Source organism: Pseudorasbora parva, chromosome 21 (assembly GCF_024679245.1).
Source record: "Pseudorasbora parva isolate DD20220531a chromosome 21, ASM2467924v1, whole genome shotgun sequence".
Taxonomy (NCBI): Eukaryota; Metazoa; Chordata; class Actinopteri; order Cypriniformes; family Gobionidae; genus Pseudorasbora; species Pseudorasbora parva.
The window spans coordinates 1,540,313-1,554,020 of record NC_090192.1 but is presented as its reverse complement, the minus strand read 5'-3'; the positions used below and the strand labels follow the sequence as shown (position 1 = coordinate 1,554,020).

The following is a 13,708-nucleotide window of genomic DNA, read 5'->3' as shown; positions in this document are numbered from 1 at the left end:
CGCCCACGCCTCACGGTCCGGGTCCGCCCACGCCTCACGGTCCGGGTCCGCCCACGCTCCCAGGCCCGTCCCAGCTACGCCAGGGTCCTGGTCCGGTGCCTTGGCACGGGCCTGGCCCACCATCCCTCCCCCAAGTCCGCCCCCCAAGACTTTGTTGATTGTTTGGTTTATGTATGGGCGTCAGGGGCCGCCCATAGAGGGGGGGATCTGTCACAAAGGTGTTTTGGTGTAGGTTCATGTTTCATGTTTTAAGGTTTCATGTTCACTGTCATGTTTTGTCATGCACTTCCTGGTCTTGTCATGTGGTCCTTTGTCATGTGATTCCATGCCCTCATGTGTTCCTGCCTCGTGTTCCTGTGTCTTGTTCTCATTGGTTTATTGTTTATCATTGTTCACAGGTGTCCCTCGTTTTGTCACTTGCCCTTGTGTATTTAAGCCCTCATGTTTGCCATAGTCCTTGTCAGTTATTAATGATGTTGATGCGTGTAACCTGCTGTTGGTGAGTGTTTGTCAAGTCAAGTCAAGTCTATGTCAAGTCAAGTTTAGTCAAGTCTAGTCTTTTGTTTGTTTTGCCAAGTCTTTGTTTTGATATTGATTTATGTTAAGTGTTCAAATAAAGACTGCATTTGGGTTCAAAACCTCGCCTCTCCAGTGGATCAAATGTTACATAGCTACATGTACTTAGGGTTAGAATTAGGAATAGGGGTTTGGTTTAGGGTTAGTTCCATGTAATTATGCATAATTTATAGTTATTACTTCAGAAATGTAACAATGACACTGTAAAATAAATTGTTACCCTGAGTAATATTAAATAGCAACATATGTGTATTATAGGTTTAGGGTTTGGTTTAGGGTTAGTTGCGTGTAATTTTGTACAATTCATAGTTATTAATGCTATAGCTACATGAAACAGACACTGTAAAATATATATTTTTGATATCATGAATGATTGTTAGTTAGAACGCCATTTTAGATATCTGAAATTATACTGATATCAGAAATAACAAAGATGTTGAAATACATTCACAGATATCAAGAATTAACTGTGAAAATTGAGTTATTGATATCAGGAATTTATATTTGCTCTAGTTACCATGTAATTACAGAAATAACAAAAATATGATTTTTACTAGTAAAAATTGATTGCTAATATGTGAAATTGGAACTAGTAAGAAATCAATTCTTGATCAATTCAGTATATGGTGAGATTTCACTAGTGAAAATACAATTACAGATATCAAGAATTATAGTTTTTACTAGTGGAAATGTAGTTCCTACAGTGGCCCAGTAGTGCACAAAACAAAAAATTTAAAAAGCAAACATAAGTTCACAACACAACGGATATCCTTCCGACCACTAGGGGGCTCTCAGAGTGCTGTAAAATGATTGAGACGTATAATTTCTATTAATTAAAAGATTTTTAACACAACTTAGGAATTTGAACATGTAAATCCAACTATTTGTAAATTGTGAGAAAATTGCTATTTTAACTAAGGACCGGGACGAGTCAGCATAGCGTTTGAGGAAGTCGCCTGTCAATTGCGTCATATCTGCGTTACAATTGGTTTTGGGTTTTACACTACAGTAACGTTAATAACCGCATGCATGAACGTGATTTCTGCCCGAGTCCTGCTTTCCAGCGGCTGTGATGTGAAGTAGGATGTTGCGCTTACACTTTGCGTCATCAAACTACGCATTTGTTTTGAATAGGCGCCCTCCAGTGGAGGGAAAGTTGCATAGTGCACCTTTATTACAAATTATACATTTGAACCACATAGTGGAATTGGCAGACGTTCCCTTTTGGCGTCATGCGCCGTGGTAGCGGGTCAAAGCATTCTCGAATATAAGTATGGTGATATAACGCATGTAGGTGATTTTTAATTCATATTTCATGTCGATATATAATTGTTACATACACGGGTGTCAGAAGCAAAAAAATGTGGGTGGGTCCTCTCCCACAAAAATTTTACTGGAGTAGACGCCACTTACATTAAGTACAAATATATCGCCTTGTTTACTAAATGTCTGGTTGGGCCTGACAAAATTACGGAAAACACAGAATCGTTTACTGTGGTTATAGTGTAGCGCTAATACACTTGGCATCAAGTTTTTACAAATCTAGCTGATGTTCGAATCCGCCTTTTGCTAAACTAGCTCTACTCCCTTTTCCGATCCTATATTAGTGGGAAAGGCATTTATTGTCAAGAAAAATTACGAAAAGAAAAGTAAGTTTACCGCGCTGCGAGTGCCCCCTAGTGGTCGGGAGCATTTCTGGTATGCTGTGGCTTTTTCGTTATGTTGTTAATTTATGTTTGCTTTTTAAATGTTGTTGTGTTGTGCACTACTTGGTAGTTCCTGATATTAAAAAATAAATTTAAAAAATCTTATTTTGTTTGAAGGTGAAGGCGGCTTGCCATACACCACATCCGCGGATTCCTGGAGTTCTCGCGGTATTACACGATGAACATCAGCTCTCAGCTGTAGTTTGTGGTTTGTTCTTTGCTTCAGAAAATGACAGAGGCAGAGCTGTACTCGGTGTATAAAGGGGTTTATGTGCCGACGCATTTACACCCTCCTGAAAGTCTGAAATACTGCGAGGAGTTCACTTTCCGTCCGGATGACATCCTGATCGTCACTTATCCCAAATCCGGTGAGTTTGGAGAGTTTGGTCACGCTGTAAAATTGTAAAACTGTGGGCGTTGTTGTTGTTGTGTAGTTCGTCAAGACTGCAACAATATATCATGCAATCACTTTTTTTGTTTTTTTGTTTGTTTTGGTTTATCTCTGGTATTCTGATTGAAACTCACATCGGTTTCCACTTTCAGGGATGTCAAAGCGGCTCTTCTCCATATAATGACAGATCGTAGTAACCAAATACATGTAACTAGTTAGCATTTAAAAATACAACATTTGAGTTCTATATTATTACGCCATTGGTACATTAAACCATTTTAAACGAGTGTATTGACACCAAGTTCTCGCTCTTCTCCCCTTTGGCCATTACATATCACATCGGAAAGGCATTTACTTTCAATAACAATTAAGAAAATGTTTAGTAATAATACTGGGTAGGTGTAGGGAGGGCTTTTATTGTCCCATTAATGCGGGATTCGTTTAATAATTTTAATAAATCTAATAATTCAGATTCTTTGTTATTATTGCATCCTGTTAATGCACAACAATACTGAGGTGTAAATTGTATCTGTCAAAATAAAGTATAAATAGCATCAAATCACTATTTACACAGATTGCAAAGAACTGCTACTTATAAATACTTGTAAAAAAATCACTATTTTCACTTAGTAAGTAGCATCTACAGCTATTTGCACTTGGTGTAAATATCATTTATCACTAAGAAAATATGCTATTTTTACTTTGTGCTACATCCGAAAAGTGATTAATTTAATAATTAATGTAAACTGTAACGGGCAATTAATGTAAACAATAATTGGTAATTCTCCGCAAAATCATCCTAACGTACAGTTCTGCTTATAAGATTCATAACCCTTGCAGAATATGCACATTTGTAATACTTTTAACAGAATAAGAGGGATCTGGGATCATCATAAATACATTTGGATAAATTTCCCTGTTTATCCAATTCAACAAGTTTACACCCCCCATCTTTTTCTAAGATTGTCTGCATTTGTTTTGCTTCAACAAATATTGTAGAAAACACAGGTTGTTTAAAATAATCTGCAGAGGAAAACCAAGTCCCCTATGCCTTATTAGTATTCCAAAGTATTGTAAAGTATCTAGATTAAGTCACAAAACTTACTAATCTAATGAAATACATTACAAATTACTTTTTAAAGCATGTATTTTGTAATCTGTAGTGAAATACATTTTTAAAAGTAACCTTCCCAACCCTATCGGTTTCACTGATTTATTGTAAGTACTGTAACAAAATATCTATCTCTTCCAGAATGTACTTATACTTGCACTATTACTAATTTCCTGATAATTTCCTCTCCCCCATCTCATCCAAGATTTTAATGTCTTCCTTTCTTCAGTCGAAAATAAATGACGTTTTTTGAGGAAAACATTCCAGGATTTTTCTCCACATAATGGACTTCAATGAGAACCAACGGTTGAAGGTCCGAATCAGTCCAGTTTCAGAGGAAGAGCTTCAGAGACTCTGATGATCCCAGAGGAATAGAGTCTGATGCAGAGTAATGCCGCCTTCACGTGCTATCAGAAGTTTCCTACTTCCCACTTCAGAAGTCGTGATCACGAGCTTGTTGTGTTCAGGCGCTTTGTTGTCGGAAAGAATGGAGGACGCCAGGTTCATACTTTTGTGCGTCTTTGGAAAATTTTATTTTAACACTATAACTATTTCAGTCATTTCCCGGTCCCAGAAAATCATAATACCTGGCAAACACAGCAGCACAACACGAAAGCATATAGTTTATAATCACATTCACAATAAAGGCATAATGTAGACAAGATAAGGCTGCTTAAAGACTCAAATGGCAATAGTTTTCAGCCATACATGATCCTGTTGTATAACTGCTTTACCACACTATCTAGAATCTAGATAGTCAGCTTGCTCACTATTCTGAAATGATGGTCAACTAGATGCGATTTTTAGATACACAATATGCTTCAAATGATTATTAATTTATGTATATATGTACTACTGTAACAAAAAGACAAGAATTCAATTGTTGTGGGAAAAAACTAATAAAACACCTGCCACCTGTCTCCCATCCGCCATTTTTAACAGTTATGCCACGGCCATCTCGGGAACTTGGGTATCAAAATTATTTCTGAACGTCCCAGTGGTAAACATGACACCAGAGGCCGTTCATGTGCAATTTTTACCTCTGAAACTCATATTTATGATAATTCCGATAACACGTGAAGGCGGCATAACCATCGGCATTTGAAACTAAAGGTTATATGTATAGACAAAAAGCGAGCTAAATGAAACACAGGTGAAAATAATCAGTAGCAGCTATCAAACTGGCACACACTAGGAAACTAGGCCATTTAAAGGGATACTGGTACCATCAATGCCAATAAAGAACCTTTACTTTTAAATATGAATGTCAGTGTTTTTGGCTAAATCAATAGATGGCACAGAATCATGTCACTGACCCGTGTTTTTTGGGCTCAGGCACAACATGGATGCAGGAGGTCGTGCCCTTGATAGTGAGCGAGGGCGATATGACGCCTGTGCTGACGGTGCCGAACTGGGACCGAGTGCCGTGGCTGGAGGAACACCGCGCGATTCTGCTCAGTTTGGAGCAGAGGCCGTCGCCTCGCATCTTTGCTACTCACTTCCATCACCGAATGATGAACGAGTCTTACTTCAAGATAAAGCCCAGGGTAAAAACGCTCACATGCACTTTAAGATGTAATAAATCCTCATCATTGTGACTGTTTGATAAAGTGCCTCTTTTGCATGTTTTGCTCTCGCTGTGCTTCAGGTTCTGTATGTCATGCGTAACCCGAAGGATGTGTTCACGTCTTCATATCACTATTATGGGATGGCCTCGTACCTGGTGAACCCGGGCACTCAAGACGAGTTCATGGAGAAGTTCCTTGACGGAAACAGTAGGAATTCAGCTCTCGTTCTCATCCACAGCGCCAATATCCCAGCTATTGAAAGTTATCTGGTCTTTAAAAATGACCAAACAGCACCAGAGGGTTAAAATGCAGTGAATTCCAGCCAGACAGAGAAGTGATGAATTAAAAATAATTTTTTGTTCATTTTGTTTAGGTATCAGAATAGTTAAAGGCACAATATGTAATTTTTCGTCTCTTATACAGAACAGGGGCGTGTCTTGACTCTTGAGTGGGCGGAGCTTTTATTCTGCCGCGAGTGCTTTCGCTTCTTCCGCTCCTGTGTGTGCGTGTGTGTGTAACGCAGCGCTGCTTTATCATGTCACACAAATCAACAACACCAGATTTAAACAATAAGACTAAGTATGTTGAGCTGGAGAACAATCATTAGTTTCTGTCCATCAATGATAATGTACACAAGTCGACACACAATATATAACACTGATCTAGTGGATTTTGGGTATTTTGATTTAAAAATATTAAATATTGTGCCTTTAAGTAAATTTGTATTAATCTGCTGAATTATATTGTCAGAAGAGCAAAAGAAGAGAAGAAGAGCTGTGCACGAGATGGAAGAGCAAAAGCATGATCGTGCCAATATTTACACCCATGTTCAGAGCTGATCATGTCAAAACAAAAAATTCAAGCACAGCTAAACGTAGTGGTTTTAACACTAACGAGTCTAATGAGCATTTTTACCATGTCTAGAGCTTATGCGACGTATTAAACAGGATATCACACCACAGCAGAAGAGGAAATAGAAAAGCATGTCTCATGAAAGGGACGTTGCCACACACGTGCATGTTCAGAGCAGATCACATGAGTATGAGCAGAACTCAAAAATAAATCACTTATTTATTTAATTCATCAAATTTATTTGGTTACTTTTTTCTCTAGCAAATATATAAATAAATAAAAATAATAAATATATATTCATAATACTTATTTTAATTCATTTAAATTTAAATAAATATAATAAAGCATTTTCTTTTACATTTTATTATAATTTTATTTTACATTTTCATGTTAATTTAATAACTTGTGTATTTATTTTAATCTCATTAATTTTTCAATTTTTTTTCCTCCAGACGTTTCCGTTTGAAAACTACTGAATATGAGTATTGCTGCATGGATAAAGAATAATATGAAGAATTAATCATAGAAACAACCATAAAAAATATTTTTTAAAGGACGTTTTGAACATTCAGAGACCGTTCAGAAATAATGTGTCCGATAATTCACATTGTTGTTAGCTGGGATGTTCTTACTAGAGCAAACAAACCAAAGGTTTAAATGCCAAAGTTCAACGTTATCGATCCTCCTGCCTATAGTTCCCAAACAACCCCAGTCACACATCAACTATAGGAGTATATATATATATATTACTCCTATAGACCTGAAAATGAAATTTAAACTGGTAAACCTGAATTTTGATATCTTTTTTTGAGAAGATTATTGCTAAAGATTATTGCTAAAGCGAAAAAAGTGAACTTAAAAAAATAAAAATAAATATATATATATAAGTTATATGACATATTAAGCGTGATTTCTTCTCTCCACAGTCATGTTTGGCTCCTGGTTTGATCATGTGAAAGGTTGGCTCACAGCTGAAGATCATGAGTCCATACTGTACATGTTCTATGAGGAGATGATCGCTGTAAGCTTGAGTTTATGGCTTTATCTTTATTACTCCTGTCAGTCTTTACAAACGAGAGAGAGAGAGAGAGAGAGAGAGGAGGAGAGAGAGAGAGAGAGAGAGAGAGAGAGAGAGAGAGAGAGAGAGAGAGAGAGAGAGAGAGAGAGAGAGAGAGAGAGAGAGAGAGAGAGAGAGAGAGAGAGAGAGAGAGGCTCTCATCCTCAAACATTCCTGCACTTGCATACAGCTGCAAGACACCACTTGCAGAATCTGAACAAAAGCAAAGGGATCATACAAAATATTGAAGATACAAAAAGATAGTTTACATGACAGATGCTTACATTTGGTCAAACAAGACCAAAAACAGCTGAATTTATATAAAGGACCCCGTTAAGAAGTTTATGAACGGTTCAAAGCCTTGACTCTTAATCCTGTGTGTTGTTCCCTGATAGTGTGTGTGTGTGTGTGTGTGTGTGTGTGTGTGTGTGTGTGTGTGTGTGTGTGTGTGTGAGTTAAGTCAACTTTATTTAAATGGTAAATGTACTGCATTTATATAGCGATTTCAACAGACCTATGGCCATCCAAAGCGCTTTGCATATTTTCTCACATTCACGCATTCGTACACCGACGGTGTATGATAGAGCGCTTTTTACAAGGCTGATTTCAAAGCAGCTTCACAGTGTTAATAGGACAATAATGCAACAGAATTTGAAGACAGTGATATCCTCAGTTCTGTTATCATATAGTGACAATGCAGGCAGAATAAAATAATATAGTTGAATATTTAGTGTCCTTACTGAGCAAGCCAAAAGCCAAAGTTTGTTTGGAGTTTGTTTATTAAGCGAGCAGGGCAACCACCCAGTAGAGCATTACAATAATCTAGCCTTGAGGTCATGAACTGTTCTACACACACACACGCACACACGCACACGCACACGCACACGCACACGCACACGCACACGAACGGATCATCAATCAATCAATCAATCAATCAATCAACTTTATTTATATAGCGCTTTTACAATCACGATTGTGTCAAAGCAGCTTCACAGTGTCAAACAGGATAATATTGCGACAAAATTAGATTTGGCTGTACAGTCGTACTGGAGAAAACAGTGATGTTATCAGCTTATTTTAATTTATCATATAAGCGACAATGTTGGCAGATCAGTATTATAGTTTATAGAATTAAATAAGACCTAATTCATAGATTTTATTTGTATAATAAGTTGAATAACTTTAATCATATTCATCAGGGATCATCAGGGAATGACAAAGTATTGAAAATCAAGAGTGTGTAAACTTTTGCACAGGTCATTTTAATAAATTCAGCTGTTTTTTTTGTCTTGTATACAAACAACTTTTATGTAAAAAAATATCTTATTCAGTACTAAAAAAAAATAACACGCATTTTGTATGATCCCTCTTATTTTATTATTATAAATCACATTTTCTTCAAGGGGTTCACATACTTTTTCTTATCCATATATGTGGTATTTTTCACACACTTTTCTTTCCTTATTTTTGCAATGCTAGAAAAAACTTCAGCAGAAGATATTAAATCTCAACTAAGATTTATAATATGTAATCGCATCTAACATAGAAGTTTGTGTTAATATATACATGTGTGTGTTTACTGTGTATAGTTATATACATATAAATACATGCACATACATGTATATATTTAAGAAATATTTGTTATATTTATATATAAAATGTCTATATTTATATATAATAAATTATATACATGCAAATATTTTTTATATATGTGTGTGTTTTTATACACATAATTATACACAGTACACACACACCTATATTATGTATATATTAACACAAACTTCTATGTTAGATGTGATTAATTGCGATTTATACTCAATATAACTCGAATGTGAAGCGTCTGTAAACGTGTACATCACGAAATAATCATATTGACACTGTTTACATTTTTTTATTATTTCTTTACAGAACATTTACAGCCTGTTTTCATGCTGTCGTCACCACAGATGATATAAGCTTGTCTTTATTCAAATCTTCGGCAGGATTTGAAAGGATCGGTGGAGAAAATCGCCCAGTTTCTCGGGAAATCTCTGAAGCCGGACGTGACGGAGAAGATCGCTGACCACTGCGTTTTCAAGAACATGAAGCAAAACAAAATGTCCAACTTTTCTCTGGTTCCTGAGGAATATATGAACCAAAAGAAATCTGAATTCCTCAGAAAAGGTAATTAATTCTTCTTAAAGGGATTGCTAAAATAAAAGGACAATTTACTCATCCTTTCATGCTTTAAGTGTGTTATCAGGGATTTCACGGGTCTTAAAAAGTCTTAACTTGACCTTCCGCAATTTAAGGCCTTAAAGGTGTCTTAAATTGGACCAGAGCGTCTTAAAATCCATATCATGGCATCAAATCAGGCCCTTATGATTTCTGTGATACAGAAAATGTTGACAGAACTGCAGAATTCATTCATAAAAATGTAATTTCCTGTATAATGCAAAATGACATGGTCTTTGTCAAATGTTGTATGAATAAATCAACAGTAGATCAGACACTTAAAGGGCCAGTTCACCCATTAATGAGATTTCTGGGATCATTTCCTCACCGTAATGTTGCTCAAACCTGTCAGACTTTCCTTTCTCATATAAAGCCACAGAGTCTCTTCAGAACATCTGGAATAATCCGCTCGATTTATAAGGATCAGTTTTATAATCTCTTTATGAACTTTCTGAAGTATCAGTGGAAGTTGCTTAGACTGTCAATGGAGGACAGCAATCTTTCCATTTCATCACTAAATATCTTCATTTGTGTTCAGAAGATCAATGAGAGTCAGAACATTTCAACCATTAAAGTCAGAACAAGTAAAACAGAATAAACTATAAAGCAAAACAAAAAATAAAACCTACATTTAATTGCATACACAGCAGAAAATGTATTTTTCCCTGAGGATTTTTGTTTTCCAGCACAAATTCAAAACATCCTTAAATCAAGAGACATTTAATGACATGCACAATGAAGAAATCAAGTCTTGTTTTCTGTGAAATTTAACAAAATTAAGTAAGTTTATGCTTTAAAACAAGAACAAATATCTTGTGTGCAGTTGTTTATGTTTCTGTAATCTCTTCTTTTATCCCGTCAGGAATCGCAGGCGACTGGAAGAATCTTTTCACCGAGGCTCAAGAGCAGCGATTTGATGCTGTGTACAAAGACAAGATGAAAGATGTGAAATTCAGATTTCCTTGGGACTGAAAAATACATTTGTTTAACCTCACCTTCTTTTAATAACCTGATAAACCCTCGTCTATATAACAGACTTTCAACAGACATTATTCTACATGATATTACTGTTTTACATTTAAAATAGATCATAAAGGGGTTATGATCTGAGTACCTCTAACACATTCCTTAAGGTACCTTATTAAAAGGACTGTTTTAAAGAAGAATATTAACATTTCTCCTTTTGAATAAAAGTATATATTCTTAACAAGAGTGACTGATTTATTTCTGTTAATCAAGCTTACTTACTATTTCAATGTGATTTGGTAACACTTTACAATAAGTTACATTAACTATAAGAGTAATATTATTTTTTAACAGCATTTATTAACCTTTAATGCTAGTAAAATCATTCAGTTAGTTAACTTACATTAGATCTAAAAAAATGTTTTAGTATGAGATGCCTATGATAAGTTACAATGTAAAATTTACAAAATGTATATAATAAACGAGTACATAATCTTCTAAAGCGTGTTTTTGTGTTGTCTTGAATCACTATTGTAGACCTATAATTAGTGTTTATATTCGGACTATTTTAGTCCAACCGCTGCGGAGGAGCACAATACCTTACGTGACTCATCATAGACATAAACAGAGAAGAAGCTCCGGCCACAATGTTCTTCCGCGAGACGCATGCAGTTCTGTTTATTAACCGTCCAGTTTTAAGTTTCTCGGAAACCTTGGAAGATTGGTATTGGATTTCTAGATTAAGTTACATACATTTTAATTAATAATGGCCGTAAGTTTAATAAATACATACTGGGTTATGTATAATGAGCTTTCAAATTCCTGAGGGACAAACTTGGGAACATGAGCGATATGCTTCCACAACACCAGAGGGCGGCGCTGCTCCTCTAATGATAAACTCCCAACGGAACGAAACCATTGAAGAAGAAGCTTAGAGACATCTCGCGCTTTGGTTCAGAGAATAAATCCGGAGTCAGACTCATTCACATGTTTTGGCGTCCAAATAACAGATGTACAATTCAATATAACCGGCCTTAAACATTATTATAGGTTATGAGAAGATTAGTATTACAGTTAGAGGTTAGAACGGGCGCAACATTTCTCGAGGTATTTATTTTAATCGCAAAACTGCATCCACTTTTGGAAAAATCCAGTTTTAAGTAACAGATCGTTAATCAATTTCTGCACTGACTAAACATATTAAAAGCCACAATTCAGTTAAACATGACTAGGATTTTATATTTGAAGATTTTATCTTTTTATTAAGATATTCTGAGTGAAGTTTGAACTGAAATGGTTTTGTTTGAACTCCCAGTGAGGTTTATACCTGGAGAATATCTCGTGTTAGATGAGAAGAGAAAGATCAGAAGACGATGGCAGACAAACAGGAACTGAGCCCTGGCCCTCAGAGACATCAAGGGCCCCTGGTGAGGGCAAAGGCCCCGGATGAAGAGCGGCCCTCGACGTCAGGATCAGATCAAAGTACTATACATCTCATATTCTCTAGTTTGTGACAGTGTATATATATATATATATATATATATATATATATATATATATATATATATATGTATATGTATATATATACACACTACACACACACCGATCAGGCATTACATAATTACGGTGAAGTGAATAACACTGGTCATCTCTTCATCTCCTGTTAGTGGGTGGGGTATATTAGGCAGCAAGTGAATATTTAGTCCTCAGAGTTGATGTGTGTGAAGCAGGAGAAATGGGCAAGCGTAAGGATTTGAGCGAGTTTGGCCAGATTGTGACGGCTAGACGACTGGGTCAGAGCATCTCCAAAACTGCAGCTCTTGTGGGCTGTTCCCGGTCTGCAGTGGTCAGTATCTATCAAAAGTGCTCCAAGGAAGGAACAGTGGAGAACCGGCCACAGGGTCATGGGCGGCCAAGGCTCATTGATGACCGTGGGGAGCGAAGGCTGGCCCGTGGGGTCCGATCAAACAGACGAGCTACTGGAGCTCAAACTGCTCCAGAAGTTAATGCTGGTTCTGATAGAAAGCTGTCAGAATACACAGAGCAGCTCAGTTTGCGACAGGCGATTGCAGTTGCAGGATGGGTGGTATGGCCTAAAATCCATATTGCGATATACATTGCAGCCTCTTGCGATAACGATACGAATCATGATATATAAATTATAATAGAACCATTTTAGAACAGGTTACACAGAGCCAAAGAAAGCCAAACTGCTAAATGTATTTAAGAAAGAAAGAAAGAAACGTATGTAGTTTTGAGAACGTTCATTGTACAAAACTGTAATTATACAACGTAATGTTGCAGATAAATAAAATTCAAGTACACTAGCTGCAGAGACTTTAACAAAGAAGAAGCTTAAAGTATTGGGTTTCTCTCCTTTAGTGCAAAGTAAAAAACATTTGAAAAGACAATTCTTACTTAGTTTTAAAGTGATAGTTCACCCAAAATTGAGCCTGTGATGTTGATCTGCTGACCCCCAGGGCGTCCGAGATGTCGGTGTGTGTGTTTCTTCAGGAGAACACAAATGAAGATTTTTAACTCAGCCGTTGCTCGTATAATGCGTGTCAATGGGGTGTATTTCTATGAGAGTAAAAAACACACACAGACATACGAATCCATATTAAACCCTGAGGCTCGTGGAGACACATTGATGTCTTAAGACACGAAACGATTGCTTTCTGCCAGAAACACAACAGTATTTGAGGTATTTTTTTTTACCTCAAATACAACACTATGTCCAACAACCATCACTTCCTCTGGGTGAGGTCAAAATACACGATATGGTGTACGATACGCGTGAGACATCACTTCGCTTGTATCCCATTGCGAACGCAAACTGAGATGATCTGTGTATCGTGTGTTTTGACCTCACCCAGCGGAAGTGATGGCGCTAGCGGCTGAATAAACGTTGCCTCTCATATTGAGGTATTTGGACTCACACGCGACATCATTTGCTTTGACCATGTAAACCGCATTCATAGGGAAACTAACTCTAAAGCGGATGAACAGAGCACTGCAATTATTTCTCATTTAAACTACAATCAAATGGATTTTTCCCCTCATTTCGCGTCTGCATTTTATTCTTTTTGCGCGGCCGTGGCATCACAAGTGCGCAGCTTACAGGGAACGAGTTTGAGGCGTTGAGTCGGCCTCCAAATTCCTCAGGGCACGTATTTATCAAGCTTCTCAAAGTGCTATTTTAGTCTTAAGTGCTGAGAATTCATGAAATGTACTCCTACTTTTAAACTTAAGTATAAAAGCAAGTTA

The 13,708-nt window shown here is 36.7% G+C and overlaps 2 protein-coding genes across 9 annotated transcripts in view; both read left to right on the top strand.

Moving 5' to 3' along the window:
* Positions 1 to 2,463: 2,463 nt before the first annotated feature.
* LOC137055907 (sulfotransferase 2B1-like) lies at positions 2,464 to 10,885 on the top strand. The gene is made up of 6 exons (XM_067429821.1): positions 2,464 to 2,650; positions 5,120 to 5,331; positions 5,433 to 5,559; positions 7,131 to 7,225; positions 9,244 to 9,424; positions 10,338 to 10,885. Exons 1-6 carry the CDS (start codon positions 2,512 to 2,514, stop codon positions 10,445 to 10,447), a joined length of 864 nt encoding a protein of 287 aa, XP_067285922.1. The 5' UTR covers positions 2,464 to 2,511; the 3' UTR covers positions 10,448 to 10,885.
* Positions 10,886 to 11,373: 488 nt separating this feature from the next.
* Positions 11,374 to 13,708, top strand: part of wu:fj29h11 (uncharacterized) — a 120,890-nt gene continuing 118,555 nt past the window's right edge. For 6 of the 8 annotated variants that reach the window (XM_067430101.1, XM_067430108.1, XM_067430104.1 and 3 more), the window contains exons 1-2: positions 11,375 to 11,548; positions 11,757 to 11,923. In XM_067430101.1, coding sequence (XP_067286202.1) covers positions 11,815 to 11,923 — 109 coding nt within the window. In that variant the 5' untranslated portion in view covers positions 11,375 to 11,548; positions 11,757 to 11,814. Of the gene's footprint in view, positions 11,549 to 11,756; positions 11,924 to 13,708 lie in introns of all 8 variants that reach the window. The other 2 variants (XM_067430100.1, XM_067430109.1) reach the window with 2 other exon arrangements.

Coding starts and splice junctions, on each gene's coding strand:
- LOC137055907 (XM_067429821.1), top strand. CDS start 2,512: ATGACAGAGGCAGAGCTGTACTCGGTGTATAAAGGGGTTTATGTGCCG. Junction 7,226..9,243: donor TCTATGAGGAGATGATCGCT/GTAAGCTTGAGT, acceptor AATCTTCGGCAG/GATTTGAAAGGATCGGTGGA. Junction 9,425..10,337: donor ATCTGAATTCCTCAGAAAAG/GTAATTAATTCT, acceptor TTATCCCGTCAG/GAATCGCAGGCGACTGGAAG.